The 20904-nt window shown below is 34.7% G+C and overlaps 4 protein-coding genes across 5 annotated transcripts in view; 1 reads left to right on the top strand and 3 right to left on the bottom strand.

Moving 5' to 3' along the window:
* LOC133191255 (protein ILRUN-like) overlaps window positions 1-20904 on the bottom strand; it is a 119022-nt gene that overhangs the window by 45430 nt on the left and 52688 nt on the right. The gene's annotated exons all lie outside the window — the stretch shown is intronic.
* LOC133191257 (transmembrane protein 263-like) lies at window positions 230-7818 on the top strand. The gene is made up of 4 exons (XM_061327012.1): window positions 230-306; window positions 419-541; window positions 4272-4404; window positions 5578-7818. The coding sequence occupies exons 2-4, from the start codon at window positions 500-502 to the stop codon at window positions 5769-5771; spliced, it is 369 nt and encodes a 122-aa protein (XP_061182996.1). The 5' UTR covers window positions 230-306; window positions 419-499; the 3' UTR covers window positions 5772-7818.
* LOC133191537 (uncharacterized) lies at window positions 10547-13506 on the bottom strand. Its single transcript, XM_061327284.1, has 3 exons — window positions 13303-13506; window positions 11197-11248; window positions 10547-11096 (listed from the first exon to the last, which is right to left on the bottom strand). The coding sequence occupies exons 1-3, from the start codon at window positions 13344-13346 to the stop codon at window positions 10782-10784; spliced, it is 411 nt and encodes a 136-aa protein (XP_061183268.1). The 5' UTR covers window positions 13347-13506; the 3' UTR covers window positions 10547-10781.
* LOC133191536 (DNA damage-induced apoptosis suppressor protein-like) lies at window positions 14187-18489 on the bottom strand. 2 transcript variants are annotated; one of them, XM_061327282.1, is made up of 4 exons: window positions 18434-18483; window positions 17958-18075; window positions 17090-17251; window positions 14187-15943 (listed from the first exon to the last, which is right to left on the bottom strand). In XM_061327282.1, exons 2-4 carry the CDS (start codon window positions 18071-18073, stop codon window positions 14551-14553), a joined length of 1671 nt encoding a protein of 556 aa, XP_061183266.1. In that variant the 5' UTR covers window positions 18074-18075; window positions 18434-18483; the 3' UTR covers window positions 14187-14550. The 2 variants fall into 2 exon arrangements, with proteins under 2 accessions (XP_061183266.1, XP_061183267.1); XM_061327283.1 differs by lacking the exon at window positions 17958-18075 and having other exon boundaries at window positions 18434-18489.

Here is a 20904-nt window from a genome sequence, read left to right as displayed (position 1 = left end):
TGAGCGTATCCTGAGAGTACCCTATGAACTTAACCCCCCCTCCCCCCCCCCCCCCCACACACACAAACACATGAGATACGACCAGTGTGACCCCCTTACCCCCCCCCCCCCCCACCCCCCCCTGCGAACTGCATCTTTTACTCAACGACTTGTTGGATAGTGAATCATCCAATGAAAACCTTTCTTTCATAACACTGGCCTACTTTTCAGCTGAGTAAACAACGTGGCAGGTAAGGCTAATGGATGCAAAAAGTTCTGTCCCGTGAAAGGAGTTTCTAACAAGTCTTTCCCTGTCCCGCGTCTGAGGTGGGTTAAACTGAAGTTTTAATTTCATGGAATTTGCATTATTTCTCTAAATATTTTAAACGATTAATGATATTTTATCAACTGCGGAAACATTTTAATCCGATGCTTTTAGAGAGACGCATTTTACTCAGCATCCATTGTTGACGTTTTGGCGCTTCATCTGTTGAGTTGCGAGAGGGTCTGATGCATAAAGATGTCTGCATTAATCCAGACCATTCAACAATGTGTATTCAAGGTAAGTGGTTATGAAATTGCATGAATATATGAATTAGGCTACCTTCATATCATCTTCAAAAACTTTGTTAAAGTACGCACTCCCTTTTACCAGTGTTTACCGTTAGACTCAATACATCTACAGGTGCTTTTTAGCTCACCTTGGAGAAAAGCTCAAGTGAGCTTAAAGTTCGATTAATATTTGTCCGTCATCTTTCTACTTCCATTAAAGTCCTTTTTCTGTTAACTTTTCAAAATGTTCTTTAATTAACCAACTTAATAAGTTAATTTCAACCAAACTTGAAAAAAAGTTGTAAGCTTTGGTGGAGGGGGTATTCAAGTTTGTTAAATTGGGAGTTAAGATTTAGGGAAATACCGGTAATTCATACTTTTACACAATAAATAAATAGTGACAAGGGACACAACTCCTTGTAAGATGCATAGATATCAAATATTTCTAGAATACTGTAAAATCACATATTTTCTTGGGGCCAAATTTCTGTGGTTTGAGGAACAACTAGGGGTTTGTGGGGATTTGATTTCGCTGATGAAGAATTGTTGAGTAGTTATGTATATGACATTTTTCATTTCATGGTGGACATGAATTTGGGGGCCTCTTCATACCGTGAAAACTATGAAAATTAACCCCTCAATGAAAATTATTGATTTTGCAGTAACTTTTTGATGTTTCATTCATTTGATGGTCATTGATAAATTTTACCTGATACTGTCCTTTGTTTTTACTTAATTATATATACATGAAGTAATTAAACACAGTTAGACTGCTAGAGGCTGCCACACTGAGAGATAAAGTTATCGTGCCTTTCGACAAACCTCGGATGACTCCGTCGCCTCCATCAATGAAGTACGAATCAGCTGAGGGGTGCCAATTGGTTATCCTGCTTGCTAAATATTTCCCACAATCCCTTCTTTCATGATGTCTTCAGGCACATTGGCTTTAAGTGTAAACACTATCATGTTAGAATCAAGTAGTGGAAATGTGCCAATTAAGTGCTTGCATTTTCATTGTGAATCTGAATAGAATTGAGGAAAATAAAAGAAGAAATTAATTATGACATGCACTTATATCTTTCCAAAATTGGTGAAATTTGAAAAGTTTGTATTTTTCACTTGATTTTAATTCCAACTTTTAGCTCACCTCGACGAAGTCGAGATGAGCTTATGCTATACCCCGGCGTTGGCGTCGGCGTCCCAGGTTAAAGTTTTAGGAGCAAGTCCATTCCCAAGTAACTACAAGCCCTACCTGGACCAAACTTGCATGGATGATGCATCTAGGGATGGACACTACCACACTTGCTTCGGATGCTGGATCTGACCTAGATTTTCCAGATGAGTGACCAGGTTAAAGTTTTTGGAGCAGGTCCATTCCCAAGTAACAACAAGCCCTACCTGAACCAAACTTACATGGATGATGCATCTAGGGATGGACACAACCACACTTGCTTCAGATGCTGGATCTGACCTAGATTTTCCAGATGAGTGACCAGGTTAAAGTTTTTGGAGCAGGTCCATTCCCAAGTAACTATAAGCCCTACCTGAACCAAACTTGCATGGATGATGCATCTAGGGATGGACACTACCACACTTGCTTCAGATGCTGGATCTGACCTAGATTTTCCAGATGAGTGACCAGGTTAAAGTTTTTGGAGCAGGTCCATTCCCAAGTAACTATAAGCCCTACCTGAACCAAACTTGCATGGATGATGCATCTAGGGATGGACACAACCACACTTGCTTCAGATGCTGGATCTGAACTAGATTTTCCAGATGAGTGACCAGGTTAAAGTTTTTGGAGCAGGTCCATTCCCAAGTAACTATAAGCCCTGCCTGAACCAAACTTGCATGGATGATGCATCTAGGGATGGACACTACCACACTTGCTTCAGATGCTGGATCTGACCTAGATTTACCAGATGAGTGACCAGGTTAAAATTTTTGGAGCAGGTCCATTCCCAAGTAACTATAAGCCCTTCCTGAACCAAACTTGCATGGATGATGCATCTAGGGATGGACACTACCACACTTGCTTCAGATGCTGGATCTGACCTAGATTTTCCAGATGAGTGACCAGGTTAAAGTTTTTGGAGCAGGTCCATTCCCAAGGAACTATAAGCCTTACCTGAACCAAAGTTGCATGGATGATGCATCTAGGGATGGACACTACCACACTTGCTTCAGATGCTGGATCTGACCTAGATTTTCCAGATGAGTGACCAGGTTAAAGTTTTTGGAGCAGGTCCATTCCCAAGTAACTATAAGCCCTACCTGAACCAAACTTACATGGATGATGCATCTAGGGATGGACACTACCACACTTGCTTCAGATGCTGGATCTGACCTAGATTTTCCAGATGATAGACCAGGTTAAAGTTTTTGGAGTAAGTCCATTCCCAAGTAACTATAAGCCCTACCTGAACCAAAGTTGCATGGATGATGCATCTAGAGATGGACACTACCACACTTGCTTCGGATGCTGGATCTGACCTATATTTGGAGCAGGTCTATTCCCAAGTAACTATAAGCCCTACCTGAACCAAACTTGCATGGATGATGCATCTAGGGATGGACACTACCACACTTGCTTCGGATGCTGGATCTGACCTATATTTGGAGCAGGTCTATTCCCAAGTAACTATAAGCCCTACCTGGACCAAACTTGCATGGATGATGCATCTAGGGATGGACACTACCACACTTGCTTCGGATGCTGAATCTGACCTAGATTTTCCAGATGAGTGAATTTTAGCCATATTTTAATCAAATTAGCATGGATGATGTATCTTAGGATGGACACTTTCATACTTGTTTTGGATTCTGAATCTGACCTACATTTTCCAGATGGGTGACCAGAGTAATGTTTTTGGAGTAGCTATATAATATTATGGCATGTTATGATTAAACAGCTTGGATGGTACATCTAAGGATGAAAACTTCCAGACTTGCTTTGGATGTTGGAACTGTCCAAAATTTTCTTGATTAGTAAACAGGTTAGAAGTTTTTTTGAGCAGGTCTATTTCCAAGTATCTATAAGTCCTTCTTAAACCAAACTTGTATGGATATTGATCTTGGGATGAACACTAACTATAAAAAATATGATGTGAGATTTGCCTTACTTATAGATAGCCTTCGTCGAGGTGAGCTTCGTAATCTTTGATTACCTATGTTTTAAAGATAAAATGTATCTAAGATACATGGTTTTAATGATAAAAAATATACCTGGCCGAAAGCTTATGTTTAATGCAAGGAATTGAACTTATTACTCTGGAACCGTAAAAGTATTGATTGAATATATCTGATATTTGATGTGCCTCCACTATGTCATCATTGACCATGATGAGGATTTCTCCATACTGCTCCAATTTAGCAGTCAATATCAAATTTAACTGCTTATATCAACAGATCAGTGTTGAGATGGTGCTTTTCTTTTTATATGAGAGGTGAGGTTTTATATACAGAAATTAGAATTCTGACCAGACATTCCCTTTACATGTGGTTGAAAAAAAGATGCTGGTCTTGACAGGATGCTGGTTTTCAGTGGGTGGAAATGTTGAGAAGTTTCATTGTATTATTAATTGTACAACAACTATGTCGTAACTAAATATTCATTGTTAATTTGGCCAGATATATTGAAGAAAAATCATCTGAAAGTAAAAGTGAAAAGCCTGAAAATAACAAGCACATACATTGTTTTGATATGCAGTGGTAAGTAATTAATATACAATTCTGTATAGAGTCCTGTGCCACAGTCAGGTGTTATAACGGAGGAGGATCCTGACTCAGGGGGAGAAACTGTGAAGGCTGATGACATCAAGGAAAGTGAAACTGTACAAACCCAGTGTGATAAAAAGACAGACGAAGTCCCAGGTCAGTAACATGCAGAAATTACTACAATATTTAGCTCACTTGAGCTCAAGTGAGCTCTTCTGATCAAAATCCGTCTGTTGTCTGTAGTAATTATTGTTGTGGTTGTTGTAAATATTTTACAATATCACCTTCTCCAGAACCACTAGGCCAGTTTCAACCAAACTTTGCACACAGCATTCTTGGATGAAAGGGATTCAAGTTTGTTCAAATGCCACACCCTCTTTCAAGGGAAGATATTTAAGAATTAGTGAAAATTTAATGGCATAAAAAAATATGGTGATACATATTGGTGAAAGCTTTCAACTGCATCAGCACATCTGACTTGAACTTTTCTTTGACCTTGACTTCAAATTTGTATTTAGCTCAATTTCAAACGAACTATTCATGATATTTTTATCGATCTTTTAATTATATACTTATATATATTGATGAGAGCTATTCAATTGCATCAACATTCTTTACCTTTTCTTGTGTCTTTGATCTCACCTTTCTCAAATTTATGTTTAGCTCAGTTTCAAAGATATTTTCATCAAACTTCATACACTTGAACAAATTTTCATGTTGCATTACTAATGAACCCTGGGTGGGGCATTCATGTCCTATGGACATATTTCTAATTTTGATATATTTTTATGCCCCCTGCAAAGAAGGGAGGCCATATTGCTTTGCTGCTGTCTGTCTGTCGGTCCACCAAGTTTCTGTTCAATTTCTTTGCTGAGGTTGCACATACTGAAACAAAATTTGTATACAGATTTATCATAAGAATATCTAGGTCAAGTTCTGTTTTGGATATGATCAAGCAATTTTTGACAGAGTTATGTCCCTTGTACTTAGGAAAATTCCAATTATTTGCAGTTTCCGTTAATTTTCTTCACAGAGGTTGCACATACTGAAATGAAATTTTGTATACAGATTAATCATAAAAATATGTAGGTCAAGTTCTGGTTTTGGGTACGATCGAGCAATTTTTCACAGAATTATTCTCCTTGGACTTTGAAAAATTCCAATTATTTGGGGGGGGGGGGGGGGGGATAAGTGTTTCAAAAACATCTCTTGTTCATAAACAGTCATCAAAAATGCTGAAAATTTTAGTTTACAGAGCAAAGGGTTATAATATAAATTAAAGAAGTTAATATTTAAAAATCCCATGTACTTCAAAACTTGAAATTTCAGATCAGGGATCAAAGAGTGGCTTATTATGGAAGATGTCTTCTGGTCTGTATAACACAGCCACGGGGGCTGTAGGATATGGGGTAGGTAGTGTGAAATGGGTTGCAGGAAAAACCTACGATGTCGGGTCTTCTGTAGTCAGTCATGTCAAAGTACCATCAGTTTCAACACTTCGACGCAAGGACAAGAAAGAATAAATGGAGATCGAAAACAAAAGATTGAGATTTAACAACATATATGTACTTAACTGTTTTTATCTGATGTTTGTTACTAGCTATTTATTAAAGAAGTATGACCAGTATTTTTGTATCAAGTGCCATAAGTAAACCCAAAAATGATATTTTGTAAACTCTTACACACCTGAAGGTGTAAATTGTAATTTTTTTTTCAAGATACTGCAAAATATGTTTGCTGGCAAGCATAGTTTAATTCTTTTTTTTTTTTAACATAAAGTTATTTGCAGTAGTCAACTTTTTGTGTTTTGTATTTTGATGCACATAAATCAATGGTTGCTGGGTTTTTTCTGTTTAGTACAATAACCATATACATGTATGTATTTATTTGTAAAATGTGCCATTTTCTTTCCATAAATGATTGATAGGGAGTATTTTAGTAAATTCATATTCTAGTCATATTAAATTGTTTAAACGTTACAATGATAAGTGTTGAAAATCTATTCATGCTTGTCACCTTATCAATTTTCTTTTACCTGAATTGTCATGACATGAGAGACTTTAAGAAAATGGGCAAATAAGCTGAGAAAAATGCCTTTTGTTCAACAAATAAAAATTAAATATCTCAATTTTACAAAATTTTCCTTGATATTTCAATTAACATTAATTTATACAGTTGCACCTCATTAATGTGGAGGCTTGTGTTCCAGAGCAAATTTTCCGAATCAATGAAATGTGTTGATTACTGAAACATAATTTGTATATTTGAATGTAAATTGTTCCTTACAAAATTTTCCCAGAAGTTGAAGTGTTCGGATTATTGGAATCTGGAATAGTGAAGCTACACTGTACTTTATATAAAATCTCCAGAATTGGCAATAATCTCACAAGTATTGAAATTATATGTGTATGATTGAAATATAATGTACATAACAAAGAGAGCAAAATAATCATTTTTTCGTACTATAAAAAATTTCACTCTTTTCAAAGTATGTGTAAAAACATTTTTTTTTTTGGTTTATAACAAAAACATGGAGCAATGACCCAATGTACCTAAAAAAAGAAATTCATGTATGATGCAACAGTTGCATCTTCCCAAGAAATATTTGAAGTCAAGTTATTCAGGTATCATAACACTAATGAGATTTAAAATGCCACCTCTGAATGTGAGTTTTTGTAAGTGGTTAGTTTGTCTGTACACTCTTACGAAAAGTTTTGTACTTGGGATTTTTATGGCTTGGGTTCCAACCCCAAGAAAACCACAATTTTTTTTTTTATTGTTGAAAAGTTTTATCATAATTACATACCTTTCAATAAGAGGAACTTTGCTCTAAATACTTACTTCACAAATTGAATTTGATTTGCTATAAGCATTTCCTACACCAAATTTGCCTATTTTCTTTGTTTACCATTTTGTACCCCCCAAAAAGATTATTTTATGGTATTTAATTATATAAACCTTTAAAATTAATGTTATTTTTAAAAGTCTGTCCAGATATAATCAGACATCCCTGATGTTTAATGTCTCAGGTATGATAGCCAAATTATTTTGAAAAAAAAAATATTTCATTCGCTGGAAGTTTTTTCATGCTTTTTCTAAAAATTTTTAAAAATTTTTGATTAAAATTTAGAAACGTGTCCATTTATCAAGGTTGTAAGATTATGTTTTTTGGGGTATGAATGCAATGTTGTTTTTGTTTTTGTTATCTAATATGCTCTAATGTAAGTATTGATAAAGACAATCAAATTTACAGAAGGCATTCTGTAATAATACCTAATGTTCCTTGCTATACATAATTTTTTATTATGGGTGATTTTTGAAATAATTTTATGTTTCTGTCCAAGATATCAGAATGTCAATACACCATTTTTTTTTGGGCATTGAATGACAAGAAAACAAATTCGAAGTTGATGGGTGTGGTTATTTGGGGAAGGGGGTGTCAATAGTTTGAACGACCAATGCCATTTTAATAAAGGGCATTCAACTTGTTTAAATTGCATAATAGATTTTTATCACTGTAACATCAGTGCATGACAACATTGAAAAAATAAAAAACTGTTCATGTTCATATCCAGTCTTCCTTGAGATTTTATTTCATATTATTTTGGTGCTTTTAAAAGCAATGTGAGCTGTATTTCTGAGCATTTTATTTTGCTGGAAAAATGTGCTTTTATGATAATTCTGCATGAAATTCAATTAAACCTTTATGGTAAGTAAGACAGACTTTATCAGAAGAAAGAATTTCGAACTACGGGATATATAGGATTATATAAATAATAATTTTTTTTTTGCCATCCAAATTGTAAACAGTTTTACAAAAAAAAAATTCTGACAAAAAAATTGCAGCATAAATTGCTTCAAAGAAATATATGTAAAGAAATATTTGTGAAGAGTTTGGTAACTGTGTTGAAAAATGAAACTTGTTTGTTGTCACAGATGAAAAATTTTATGCTGAAACTGAGACAAGCAACCTTTACAACACTGACCCGTGTCAGTTCATCCTGCCAGCAGTGAATTGGGTCATGCTTTCAAATAAATACGTAGAATGAAATTACCTCGTTTTAGAAATTGTTCATACGTAGAGCATGCTCTTGTGTATCGAATCAGCTGAGAGATATAAACCCATATGCAGGTGATGAAGGTATTGCTGTTAAAGTCATCACATTTATTATAAAGCTTGGTTGTTAGATTACCATTAACGTCTTTTTCTAGTAAAATATCCAAATATGAATTTAAGATTTTTTTATATACTCTATGCTTATTATAATTATTCTGAATCACCAAATGTATACTGGATTCCTCAACTTCATTAAAAATCCTCACAAAGACCGACACATAGCAGGTTCTAATAAATGTTCTACCAAATCTCTTTCTTTACTCCTTACAAAAATGTCAGCAGTGAAGGACAAACTTCAGATGTACTGTACAACAACATATTTGACAAGTGGTGTTATTCAAATGTGGATACTTAACTCCAAGGAACTTATAGAAAATTTTGAAAACAAAATTTTACCAAAATCAATAGCATCAAAACATATAACTTATCAACATCTCATACAACCATTCTCATGACAAATTAAAGACCAGACTTTTTTTGACATCATAGACAACTGCTTCTACAATAAAATACATGTATACCTACTTTGTTATTGGTCATCTTCAGATATTTCGTTGAAAATATTCTGATTCTACACACAAGGTTGATATTAAGGACCCTCTCTACACTGCACCATAATTTCAGGTTACCTTTGTGTAGTTAGACTGACCCACCATTTGACATAACAAGGAATAAATTGTAGACCTTACTGTGTGACATGATTTAAAATAAATCCAAGTATTCTAAACCATTTATTAGACCAAAATAGAATAGTTGAAAACTTTAATTGCATGTATTTTCTCCACTTGAGTAAGCAAAAGCAATTTTTCTTTATCATTACTCCATTGTCTTTGGAGATTTTTCCCGGATAAAAAAAGCACGCTACCTATATTAAAAAATGAGTGAGTTAAGTTCAGAATACCCCCCTTTACACTATGTAATTTTCTCAAAGTCCAAAAAACATTTTTCATCAGTGTATATAGAAGGTCCTTAAAAAGGTCATTGACAATATGTAGTTTTTGCATAACAGGTCTTCCAACAATCTTTTGGAATTCCCATGGGTACTAATTGTGTCCCATTATTAGCAGACTTGTTTTTGTATTCTTAAGAAGCAACATTTATTCAAAAACTTCTACATGAAAAGAAGTCTCTTGTTGGGACCTTCAATTTGACATTTAGATATATCGACGACTACAGACTCTAAAACATCTATTTCATATTTGGATATTTTACTAGAGAAAGACTATGATGACAAATTAATAACTAAACTATATGATAAACGTGATGACTTACACTTTTCTATCGTCAATTTAATTCCCCGTATTTATGTAGCAATATCACCTACTTAAATGGAGCTCATGTCTCGATCCCATTTGATTCAATACACAAGAGCATGTTCTACGTACGAACAATTTCTAAAATTAGGTAGGCTATTGACAAATAATTTGATACAAAGATATTAACAATCTCATTTAAAGTCAACACTTCTATGGTTGATGCGATCTAGTTTGGAAATACGATCCGTCGGTTAGGTTGAGTGTTGATTGACGTCTTTCATACAAATTATTAGGCCATTATTTTCACATTGAATTGTCTACGGATTTTCCTGTTTATCCAATAATGACAAGGGCACATGGCGGGTGTCATCGGTCGACAGCTAGGAGATGCTTACTCCTCCGACATGCTCCGGGGCACCTGGTCCCATGCAACTCTTTTTTTCAGAGGACCGTGGTAGCTCTGCTTTTAATTAAACTGCTTACTGAAGTTTGCTAAGTCCATGGTGTAGTTCATGATACTGCAGTTAAGTGATCTGCCTTTAGATGTAGATATATACAGTGAAGGACGCAATTTGTACTCGATGAATGTATTCTTAACATTATATAAGACAAAGATAAAGTAATTAAATAACTTATTTGCATACATTTTCCCAATGTAAGTAAGTAGCACTAATTTCTGTTCACTAAGGCTTCACTGGCTTCGTACATGGGGTAAATATAGCATAGGTACCTTATGTTGAAAATGAACTAGATAAACTCCCTATGTACACCCTTTATAAATATGACATAATTTTATCAAAGTCCAAAAAAAAAATTGTAAGTGTTTAAAGCTTCCTTAAATGGGCTTGATTTGAAAACGATCACTGTTCATTATCTTAATATTTCATAGATATACGATGCATTATCTAAAGAATGGACACATACATGTATCAATATGATAGTTTACTAACGTGAAAATAAATTATTCATTGCACACATAACTGTCATACATTTATATAATACTGGAAGCGGTACCTAACATCTAGCATAGCAGCATTTGTATATGTTGGTCTGTTCGTGAGCCTTGCTAAGTAATATATGAGTTTGCCATGGAGTCCTTGATCGATCACCATTCATTTTAGTCAGACATTCGTGGTGGATAACTTTTTGTTACTGAATAATTAAAACAAACGTTTCGTACTTAAATCCAGCTCAGGTTTTCTGTCCAATATTTCTGATTCGTAGTCACCTTTCAGTGGTTGGGTAAATGAATAGCCCGGTTCTGGAATATCGAATTCTGGAGCAGGTGAATTCTGGCCATTTGTTGAGGTATCAGGGGTCATCTCTCCGTTGACATATCGCTGGACGTTCTGTCGATATTTGGGTTGCTCCCAGGGCCACGGTTTTCTTGGCAGTGGCTGAGATTTGGGTGGATCAACATTTTCTGATAGCCATTCTGGGTGAACAATAAAGTAGGCCTTTGATGAGAACGCATTCTAGATTTGACAGAAAAATAATGTCATACAGCAAGTTGAATACTCAGTAATTCAATAACTCATATTTGCAGGTGTGTTTTGATTTGTAAGTTCTAATTACCCCGAATAAACTGTCCTGGTGACTGTAATCTTGTACGGCTGGTTTCAGCTCTCTGAAATTAAGAGTTAATTTGAAAATTATATTTTTGTTTTGCATATCTTTGAACTGTACTACAGATATTGATAAAAATACACATTTATACATCGTATTTCAGATGTGATATTCAACTAAGATCATGATCCACTTTTCAAATGAGGGCCACATAAACTAAGAATTGAATGAAAAAAATGGACCCCACAAAGGAGGTAGGCAGAATAAGGCTTGCACAAAAAAGGGAGGGGGCAAATAAGATGACAAATTGACAAAGTTCTTAAACATGTAGTGTATACACGTTGTATATTAATTGAAACTTTTGCATTTCTGATTGACAAGGTGAATACAAGGCCGACGGGGGTGGGGATTGGAGGTTGGTTGCGTTCGCACCCTTTAAAAATAAAACGAATACTCAAAAAATATTATTTTAAAGACAGATTTAATATTTACCTGTTAAAAGTAATGCTGCTACATTTTGATTATTTAATATTTAAAAGAATGGCAAGAACCCACTAAAACTGTGCCCCATTTATGAAAAAATTCTGGTTCAGAGGAAGTGACTTTCCTTCGCACCCCTTTCCCGGAACTTGGTGACGGCCCTGGATTAGTCTCGTGTTTTGTCTCTGTTTTTAAGGACATACGCAACGTACCTTACCTACCAATAATTTTCAAGATATTTTCTTTAGATTAAAACGCCATCAGATTTTCGGAGACCAAAAATATGCATGCATTACCAGGGGTTTTGAAAAGATATCAACTGATGAAAATTCTTGTATAATTGAAAGAAAATACACAAAAATTACTAAGCATATATTCAAGATGTTTTGTTTATCCAAACTTGTTTTAGACCTGGTCAACAGCATATATAGACATAAAAATGTAGCACACAGTTGCTTTATGTATACATGTAGGAACTCTTCAACTCCATGCAGAGAAAAGCCAATAAAGTTCAAACTACATTGCGTATGTCCTTACGCTAATGTTTCTCTCGTTTACTTAGATCTTTGGAAATGCCCCCCCCCCCCCCCCCCACCAAATTGGTTATACTTGATGTATAACGAGAATATTTTTTGCCACCTTTTAAAACTACTTATATGTCAAAATAATAACAAACCTATAGTTGTAATGCTATGAGCTAAACTTGATATGTTTTATTAAAGCGCCTATTGATGATTTCTACCCCATGGAACTCGACACAGTCTTAATCGCCAATCTTAGATTTCATTCAACATGCCAATCAAAAAGGTAAACACTAGTAAAGTCATTTATGAAAAGAACATTAAATAGTTTTTGGCTAGGGATATGAGCACTACAGGAGAGGAAATAAGATTAAGAGTGTGTAAGACGTTTTACTGTTAATACTACCCTGGTGTTTTAAACAATATACATGATAAATTATACATGGTTAGTCTTTATCTAACCTATTCAATTAGGTAGAACAACATGCGTGAACTTTTTACTACATATCTGATTAATAAAAAGCTTTAATTCTAACTTATAATGCTTGGGCTTAAAAAGAAGTATTTCAAAAGGTAAACAGAAATGCACAGGCCATGCATAATGCATTATTTCTCTAGATCAATAAAAATAATTTCCGAGTTACTCAAAGGGATCACAAAGCGTTTCTCAACATATTAACTTTATGACGACGACGGACAAATAGGAATCTATTAAAGAAACTTTAGAAATGCATTGATATATATCTTGTCCTCTGTAATTACATGATTTTCAATGAGATCCAAAACCTTCTCAGCTATTATCATTATTTCAGGAACATGGCGGGGTGGGTTGGGTTGGGTAGGGTGTTGTTGCCCATTATAACTATATAAATTGGTATAAACATTTAATAAATCACTTATTCGACAATATTTGGTTAAAAAAAATTAAAATGCTTCCCCTGATAAAGAATTAAAACAACAAAATGGTAATGAAGTAGTGATCAATGTTTTTGTCATATATTGCAATCGGTTTCACAGAAATTTTATCTTCTAAGCCAACGATAAGACGAAAGTAAATGTTCTTACGATAAGCCAAGTCTCAAAAAATATTGATAATTTAAAGAAGAAATCTTACTCAACAATCTTGCTTTTCTCCTCGGGTAATAATTCCTGCGCCATATTCAAAGTTCCCTCAAAATTTCAATTCCCAGACTCTGGAACTATTACCAAAGACAACCAGTGTCTGCCAGGAATCCCGCGTGACACGAGCAGACGGTAACTAGGATTGCGTGTATCGGTAGCTTACACCTGGAGGGATTTAAAAAGACCGAAGCATATATATCATGCACTCTAATCATCTAAATGGCCTATTGTTAATCTAGACAAATGAATTATACATGATTACAACTGGGAAAGAATATACAGATATATATTTAAACAAAATTAACTCGTTTAATCAATATTTAGGTTTTAAAATTACATAACTTTATTCTCGAACCAATCAGCAGTGTTCAAGATCTTTTTCTGAAAGTTGAAACCGTCGAGGGGTATCTGTGGATCATACATAAGATAATAACTGAGAATGACCTATCCGTTCGTGGATCGTCGGTGACATGGGGTGGTAGTCTTTGGAGACCTCCTGGAACACCCCTGCGATGTTTAGTAGGGATTTTCCTTTCCGTAATTAATAGTGTGCATTGTTTTCTCTTGTCTTTTTTCCCCCCAAAGTGCCATTTCTTCTTGTGACAAATCCATTCTTAAAATCTTATTTGGTCATATGGAGATTTGGTCGGTTACTCTCATTTAATGAAATGTTTATTTTTGCTTGCTTTTATAAATATAATTTTGTTATTGTGTAAATTTGATGTCGAATTTTGAAATTTCGAGTATAATGGTGAGACCCAATTAAGAACGTTAAAAATGTTTAAGGCTATTTCCCCTCCTCTTTGGTTTAATGAAATAGACAGTCACTCCAAAAATATTTCTGTATTAACTACACCATTAAATAAACAATGCATGTATAAATAATAAATTATTTTACTGTAAAGCAAGGAATATTCATAAATCATTTGAAACATTCGACTACAAACAAATAAACATAAAAAAATTCTTCAAGAAAAAGGTATAAAATATTAAAACTTGCTTCCATAGTTTCATCAACATGAAAAGCAATGACAATGTACATTTAAGCACATTCTGTAGAAAATATAATTGTTGAATTGCAATCTTAAACTGTTACAAAAGGGGATGGTTTTCAAGCCCCTTGTCTAAAATACAAGCCTTGGCTTCTGACCTTTACTGTTGTTTAACATTGTATACAGAATGAATCTGAAAATAATCCAATAATCCAAGATTCTTTTCAATAGGTAAAATTCCTGAAAGTTTATTCTTTGAACAGCTGTTTCACTAGACATGGAGATAAAATGGTGGATTTTATGGAGCTGTGACTACCATCATCAGGGGTGGATTGAAATATATCAGGTGACAAAAATCCAGGGCAAATTCTGAAATTGTCTTTATAACCAAAGTCTGGTGAAGCAAGTGAAATGTTACTGCTACTTTCAGAGAATAGCAAAGGTGATTCAGTTTCTTTAGATGCCTCTGAAAACAAATGAACTTCTTTGCCAGTATCTTTTGACAGGTCAAAGCAAAGTGATGATACATTTAATGGTTTTTTCCTGAGCAAACTTAAGTACTTTGATGAAGAAATTCTTTTCAGACTCGAATGTTTTACACTGCTTAGAAGTTTTCTGGCAGACTCAACTCTGTAAATTGGACTAGGGGTAAACATTTCTTGAGAAAGGACACTCTCATTTTGTACTTCATGCTTCTGAAACTGAAGGCATTTCTTTTGAATACTGTTCTCTTTCAAAGGAAAACCCAGCCTTGAATGCTCTATTGTACCGCTTTTTGCAGATTTCTTGCACACAGAAAATGGGCTTATAAGGGGAGAGCTCTTTGACCTTATGTCAAGTGGTGACGTGGAGTCAAATAAATCACAGGAAGCATCTACCATTGATTCTGAAGATAAAACACATTCTGATCTACTCTTATCATTTCTCTTTGAAATACAGATATTTTCTTTATAACTAAAGGAATCTAAGTAATTAGTTGTTGATGGTTTAACTTGTTCACTGTTCAATTGCTGGCTGTTAGATTCCTTCAGATGTAAGCATGGGTTATTCTCTTCTTCCAATTGTCTAATACCATTACTTGTAAACTTTGGAACAATGTCATCATTAACTGACTGATGTTGAACTAGTACTGACCCATTTGTCAGATTTGATCCTTGACTTGTGAATTTGGAATCTTCACAGCTCTTTTGGTCTCCTGAATCACAGCTGAAACAGAGAGTAGGTTGGGTGAGTGTTGAGGACCCTACACTCTCTTCTTGCTTGAATTTCTCTGGTACAACTGAAAAATATCTATAAGGGGTTGTTTTCTCTATAGATGTGGCAGTGCTATTTATTATGTTTCTGTCTGGTGCTTTTATAAAAGCCCTAACTATGGAGGAGACATCTGTTTTAGATTTACCCACAACAGGAACAATCTGATTCGCCACTAGTGATAATCCTGAATTGTCAGTGTCTTGTGTATAGGCTTGGCTTTCATAATTAGAATATTTCACAATGTCTGACAAAGTAATAGGTCTTCCACCTCTGTGTAATCCACACCTCATCCCAAGATAAAATGAATTGCCAACAAAAACCTCCTGCACTGCCCCAAGCACAATTTCTTCTGCATTGCTCTGCTCAGTTGATAATTTCTTAAAGTTTCTGAAAATATTTCAGAAGTAATCAAGATGAACATTTAATTGAATGTTGACACAAGTCTTATCTGAAAAGCAGAAATTATACATAACACACATGTTCTTTTTCACTTTTAATTATGGTACTTCTGCTAAACTTAATTGTACCATGGCTGTGGTGTTTTTCCTTTGAAGTAAAGTGTACAATAACTGGAGATACACCAATGGGCGGAGCCAGCAAAAACTGTGCCGTGTAAATAAATTATTGAACACCAAGGCGATTTCAGCATTTAAATTACATGTACATGTATATTGAATCTGAATTACAGAATTACATGGGCTTTGTTATATACAAAGACAAAATTTCTGCCAATGAAATAAAGGTCTTTCACATAAATTACAGTGCACATGTATCCCAAAATACGGAATGCTTTTACGGAACTCTGCAAATACCGGTATTCAATCCACCGCAACTAGAAATCAAGTTCTTGACATGAATTCCAAAAATACATATCTTAAAATATCACACCTATTGTAATAGAGTGTTTTAGCAGGATATACCATCTTTGCTGTGTTCTTTGCTTAAATAGAATAAATCTCAGCTGACTGCACTCATAGATGAAGAGTTATTGACCCTGACACAGCATTCATGCCACAGCTCTCGAATATGTCAAATGATCAACGGGTATCTTTTTTCTTGATTTTTGATTAACACCTGAATTTCCCTTCTTCATCATTGATATCCAAAGGTTTTCTTATGAATTTCATTAACAATCCGTTTTTATATTAAGTTGGAAAGCTGCAATCCGACGTCCTTTCTCATGAACACACACATTAAATGTGCGAATTAAAAAATACTGACGGGAAGGAGAGAATATCCATGTGGTCACCTGACAAAAACTATATTTTTTATTGGTGTAATTAAAAATCATGCTTGAAAATTTGTGACATGACAATTATTGATGTTTTGATTGGCCATGATACAAGAAAGTTTTTGAATATTTATTATGGTGTATCCTGATTAATTTAGACGAAGGGGCGGAGACTCGTGCTACGCACTCGTCACCACCCTTCGTCCAAATAAATCAGGATACACCATAATAAATATACAATAACTATTACTTAAAGAAGACATTTTCTACCAATTTCTACTTAATATCCCTATAAAGTTTACCTGTGAAATTTGAATGCATTGTCTCCAAAGAACTGGTTCAGAGATGCTCCAAAAACACATACATTGCAGACAGTTGACACATCACTAACTCTGAGAGAGAGACGAAACCTCCAGATCAGCTTTTCTTCCATACATTCTGAGCCACATTTCAAACAAAGCCACCTGTAACAATTTCATGAATAATTTTAACTGAATTAAGTCAATGAAGAGTACAAAATTATTTATGAGTCTTAATACACTGTACATTAAATAAATATATATTACTATTATATTACTTCACATTGTGTAGTTAAACCTATAAAAGTTTTCTCCCTTGGTACATCTTATTTTTTCCCAACAAATATGATATCGCAGATAAACAAAGGCTTTGCTGAAATGCAAAGTGCCGCTCATCACTGCGAGTTCTTACAGCAACGCCTGGGCGAAGAGAAAATTCGGACTTTGCACACTGATCCAAATGAATTTTTTTCCACAGTTACCTGTGGTCCCATAATGCTTAGTGAATTGCATCTCGTCAGAAACTACGTTCTCGCAGTAGCAATAAAATTCAACAAAAAATAAAATCACCTTTGATATAATGGATATATAGCAGACAGATAGAAGAATAAACATTCTTGTTTAAATTAGCACTGTTCACACTTCGTTTTGGTAGGCTATTGCAACATACATGTACATACGATGTCATATGACGTCAGAGTCTATACGTAGCAAATGTCACATGCGGTTTGACGAGTCCGATCTAAGTAATGAAAACTGAAAAGTATCTGACCTCGCTCTAATGGTCACATCATCAACAGATTAGAATTTGTTTTGACTATTTTATGATATCTGTCTTCCAAAACTAGCACTGAATAAGAACTGGACATACCTTAAGTTTCCATCTTCAGTCAGTTTGGAGTAACACTTCTCACAACTTGGATACAAAAACTGTGAGTCATTAACATCAAGTACAGTGACCAGCACCAAATGAAAGGCATTTGACATACCTATATGAAATGACATAAAATTAAAGCAGAGGTACATGAATCTGAATACTCACATTTATAGTGACGTGTTTTCTCTTCCAGGCTTAAATTATTTTATTGGGGATGTAATGAGGATATAAACTTAATGCATGATTTCAATAATTTTAATATATGTTTTCTTTAATCTCAAGACTTCAAATTTCGTAAAAATTGAAAGGTACGCCGAATTAGCCGAATCCAGATGATGATATCAGATATGGACCTTTTCCATTTTTCTCCTCCAAATTAATTATAATTTGGAGCTACTTAAACAATAGACATTTTTAGCAAGAAAAAAAATTAAATCTCAAATTCATATGCAGTTTAAATTAATAATTACCTTAAACTGACCAATTTATCAGATTAAATTTTATGCCATCAATAAGGTGTGCACCGGAATCACTTACCGAATGGTTAATGCGAGAACCGTCCAGGAGAACTCCCATGTTTCCGGATTTTGAGGCTCCGACAGTTCAACCGAGCGCTTCTATTCCATTGACTGGACAAAAGTTTGAGGTTTTATACTTCGGGTATTCTCTTTAGAAAAGTTGAAAGGCTTTCGCCTATATCCACATCATATAGATGTAGGCGAGAGCCTGTCAACTTCTCTAAAGAGAGTATACTTCGGGGAGACTGAGTTGGAAAAGCCAAAAGCCAACTTTAAAGTTGGAAATACCAATTTTAAAGTTGGAAAAACCAACTTAAAAGTTGAAATTACCAGTTTTAAAACCTTTACACATTGAGTACTAAGTTCTAATTTTTTTATCGACCATTTTTAAAGAAATGCTTTAATGTATCAAGTACCATATGCAGACCCCCCCCCCCTTTTTTTTTATAACTATTACATTTTTTCCCATTGAAAACTATTTATAAGAAAGATAACTCTTGCTAATGGACGTATTCTCTTACAACTGTACAAGCACATACAATATTGTGATATCTGACTTGGAAAGCAGCGCTTTATGATGCTTTCTATGAATTTAATAGGTATAATACTAAATATTATTTTCATAGTAATGCATGTACACCTCATATTTTTAATTTTATGTTGTGATAATAAATTATTACTCTTCCTACTCTCTGTGTAAAAATTTCATCATATTATGGCCTGACATAAAAATCATTTCTGGAAAATTAAGCATATACTATTTTTCATTTGAATCTGATAGTATAGCTCTTGATGAAAATCAATGTTGGGAAGTTTAAAAAAAAATTGTGATATTTAGAGCAGAGGGTCATTTGTCCTTTTAAGCCCCGTTCACATGTGCACATTTTTCACACTTAAGTTGCAAGTTTGATAATTCTATGCCAATTGGTATCTGAAATATTTAAATATACATGTAGCTATAAAATTTCAAAAGTAGGTCACCATGAAATACTTTCCAGTTGACATACTTCAATGACCCAAGATGCATCAACTGACAAAGTTTGAAGATTCTTAGCCAATTAATATCTGAAATATTTGAATATAGCTATAAAATTTCAAAAGTAGGCCACAGTGACCTACTTTTCAGTTGACATACTCTGAAGATCCATGATGCATCAACTGACAAAGTTTGATGATTCTATGCCTATTAGTATCTGAATACATGTATTTAAATATAGCCATAAAATTCCGAAGTAGGTCACTGTGACCCATTTTTGGTTGGCATACTTTGAAGCCTTTGGATGCATCAACTGACAAGTTTGATGATACATGTGTAATAGGCGTAAAGTGTCTAAAATATGCCTCTGAAACAATTAAAACACGAGGCCCATGGGCCACAACGCTCACCTGAGTAACTTTGGCCTTGCTATTTTCACCCGATTCCCCCCCCCCCCCCCCCCGTAATACCCCCAGGGGTCATGATTTGAACAATTAGAATCTACACTACCCCAGGATGCTTCTGCTTAAGTTTCAGCTTTTCTGGCCCAGTGGTTCTTGAGAAGATTTTTAAAGATTTTTACTACATATTTCAATGTGAAAATTGGATTCCCTATTGTGGTCCAGCCCTACTCCTAGGGGTCATGATTCTAACAATTTAGAATCTGCACTACCCCAGGATGCTTCCACATAAGTTTCAGCTTTTCTGGCCCAGTGGTTCTTGAGAAGATTTTTAATGACCCTACCCAATTTTTGTCTTTTCTTGATTATCTCCCCTTTGAAGGAAGCTTGGCCCTTCATTTTAACAATTTAAACTCCCCTTCACCCAAGGATGCTTTGTACTAAGTTTGGTTAAAATTGGCCCAGTGGTTCTTGAGTTGAAAATGTGAGAAGTTTACAGACGGACGGACAGAGGGACGATGGACAACGGGTAATCAGAAAAGCTCACTTGAGCTTTCAGCTCAGGTGAGCTAAAAATGAAAGCCTGCAAAATTCAGAAAGAAGGTTACTGTGACCTACCTTTTGATGAAAATGTTTGGAGGCCCCAAGATGCATCAACATACAAGTTCTGGTGATTCTAAACTTCTCAGTATTTGAAATAATGACCTTAAATGTCTTGAAAAAAATTTAGCCATAAAATTAAAAAAAAGTTGGTCACAGTGACCTACTTCTTAGTGACACACTTTAAGGCCCCATAATGCATTGACTGACAAGTTTTTATGACCATAGGCTTCAACATGCCCATTTGATATGAGATCCTAAGATGCATCAACCGATAAGATTTGATGATCCTAGTCCTTATAGTAAGAAAAATATCAAAGTTTTAACAAAACATAATTTTTGGTCAATTTGAAGTTACCTTGAGACCATGCCCTTTGCCTCAGGGTAAGGCCTTGAACACTTTGTAATTTAAAACATATCCTCATCCTTGTGTGTAAGTTTAATGA

The sequence above is a fragment of the Saccostrea echinata genome, unplaced genomic scaffold (genome assembly GCF_033153115.1).
Source record: "Saccostrea echinata isolate AGI-Se365-2 ecotype Australia unplaced genomic scaffold, CSIRO_AGI_Sech_v1 ptg000023l, whole genome shotgun sequence".
Taxonomy (NCBI): Eukaryota; Metazoa; Mollusca; class Bivalvia; order Ostreida; family Ostreidae; genus Saccostrea; species Saccostrea echinata.
This window is presented reverse-complemented; position numbering and strand designations above follow the sequence as displayed.

What these genes read in the sequence shown, in the direction of transcription:
- LOC133191536 (XM_061327282.1), bottom strand. Translation starts at nt 18,073, where the DNA reads ATGTCAAATGCCTTTCATTTGGTGCTGGTCACTGTACTTGATGTTAAT. An exon ending in ACTGAAGATGGAAACTTAAG is followed by an intron (nt 17,252 to 17,957) that starts GTATGTCCAGTT and finishes AAATTGTTACAG; the next exon opens with GTGGCTTTGTTTGAAATGTG. An exon ending in AATGCATTCAAATTTCACAG is followed by an intron (nt 15,944 to 17,089) that starts GTAAACTTTATA and finishes AAATATTTTCAG; the next exon opens with AAACTTTAAGAAATTATCAA.
- LOC133191537 (XM_061327284.1), bottom strand. Translation starts at nt 13,346, where the DNA reads ATGGCGCAGGAATTATTACCCGAGGAGAAAAGCAAGATTGTTGA. An exon ending in GAGAAAAGCAAGATTGTTGA is followed by an intron (nt 11,249 to 13,302) that starts GTAAGATTTCTT and finishes TCTTAATTTCAG; the next exon opens with AGAGCTGAAACCAGCCGTAC. An exon ending in ACCAGGACAGTTTATTCGGG is followed by an intron (nt 11,097 to 11,196) that starts GTAATTAGAACT and finishes TGTCAAATCTAG; the next exon opens with AATGCGTTCTCATCAAAGGC.
- LOC133191257 (XM_061327012.1), top strand. Translation starts at nt 500, where the DNA reads ATGTCTGCATTAATCCAGACCATTCAACAATGTGTATTCAAG. An exon ending in TTCAACAATGTGTATTCAAG is followed by an intron (nt 542 to 4,271) that starts GTAAGTGGTTAT and finishes AATTCTGTATAG; the next exon opens with AGTCCTGTGCCACAGTCAGG. An exon ending in AAAGACAGACGAAGTCCCAG is followed by an intron (nt 4,405 to 5,577) that starts GTCAGTAACATG and finishes TTGAAATTTCAG; the next exon opens with ATCAGGGATCAAAGAGTGGC.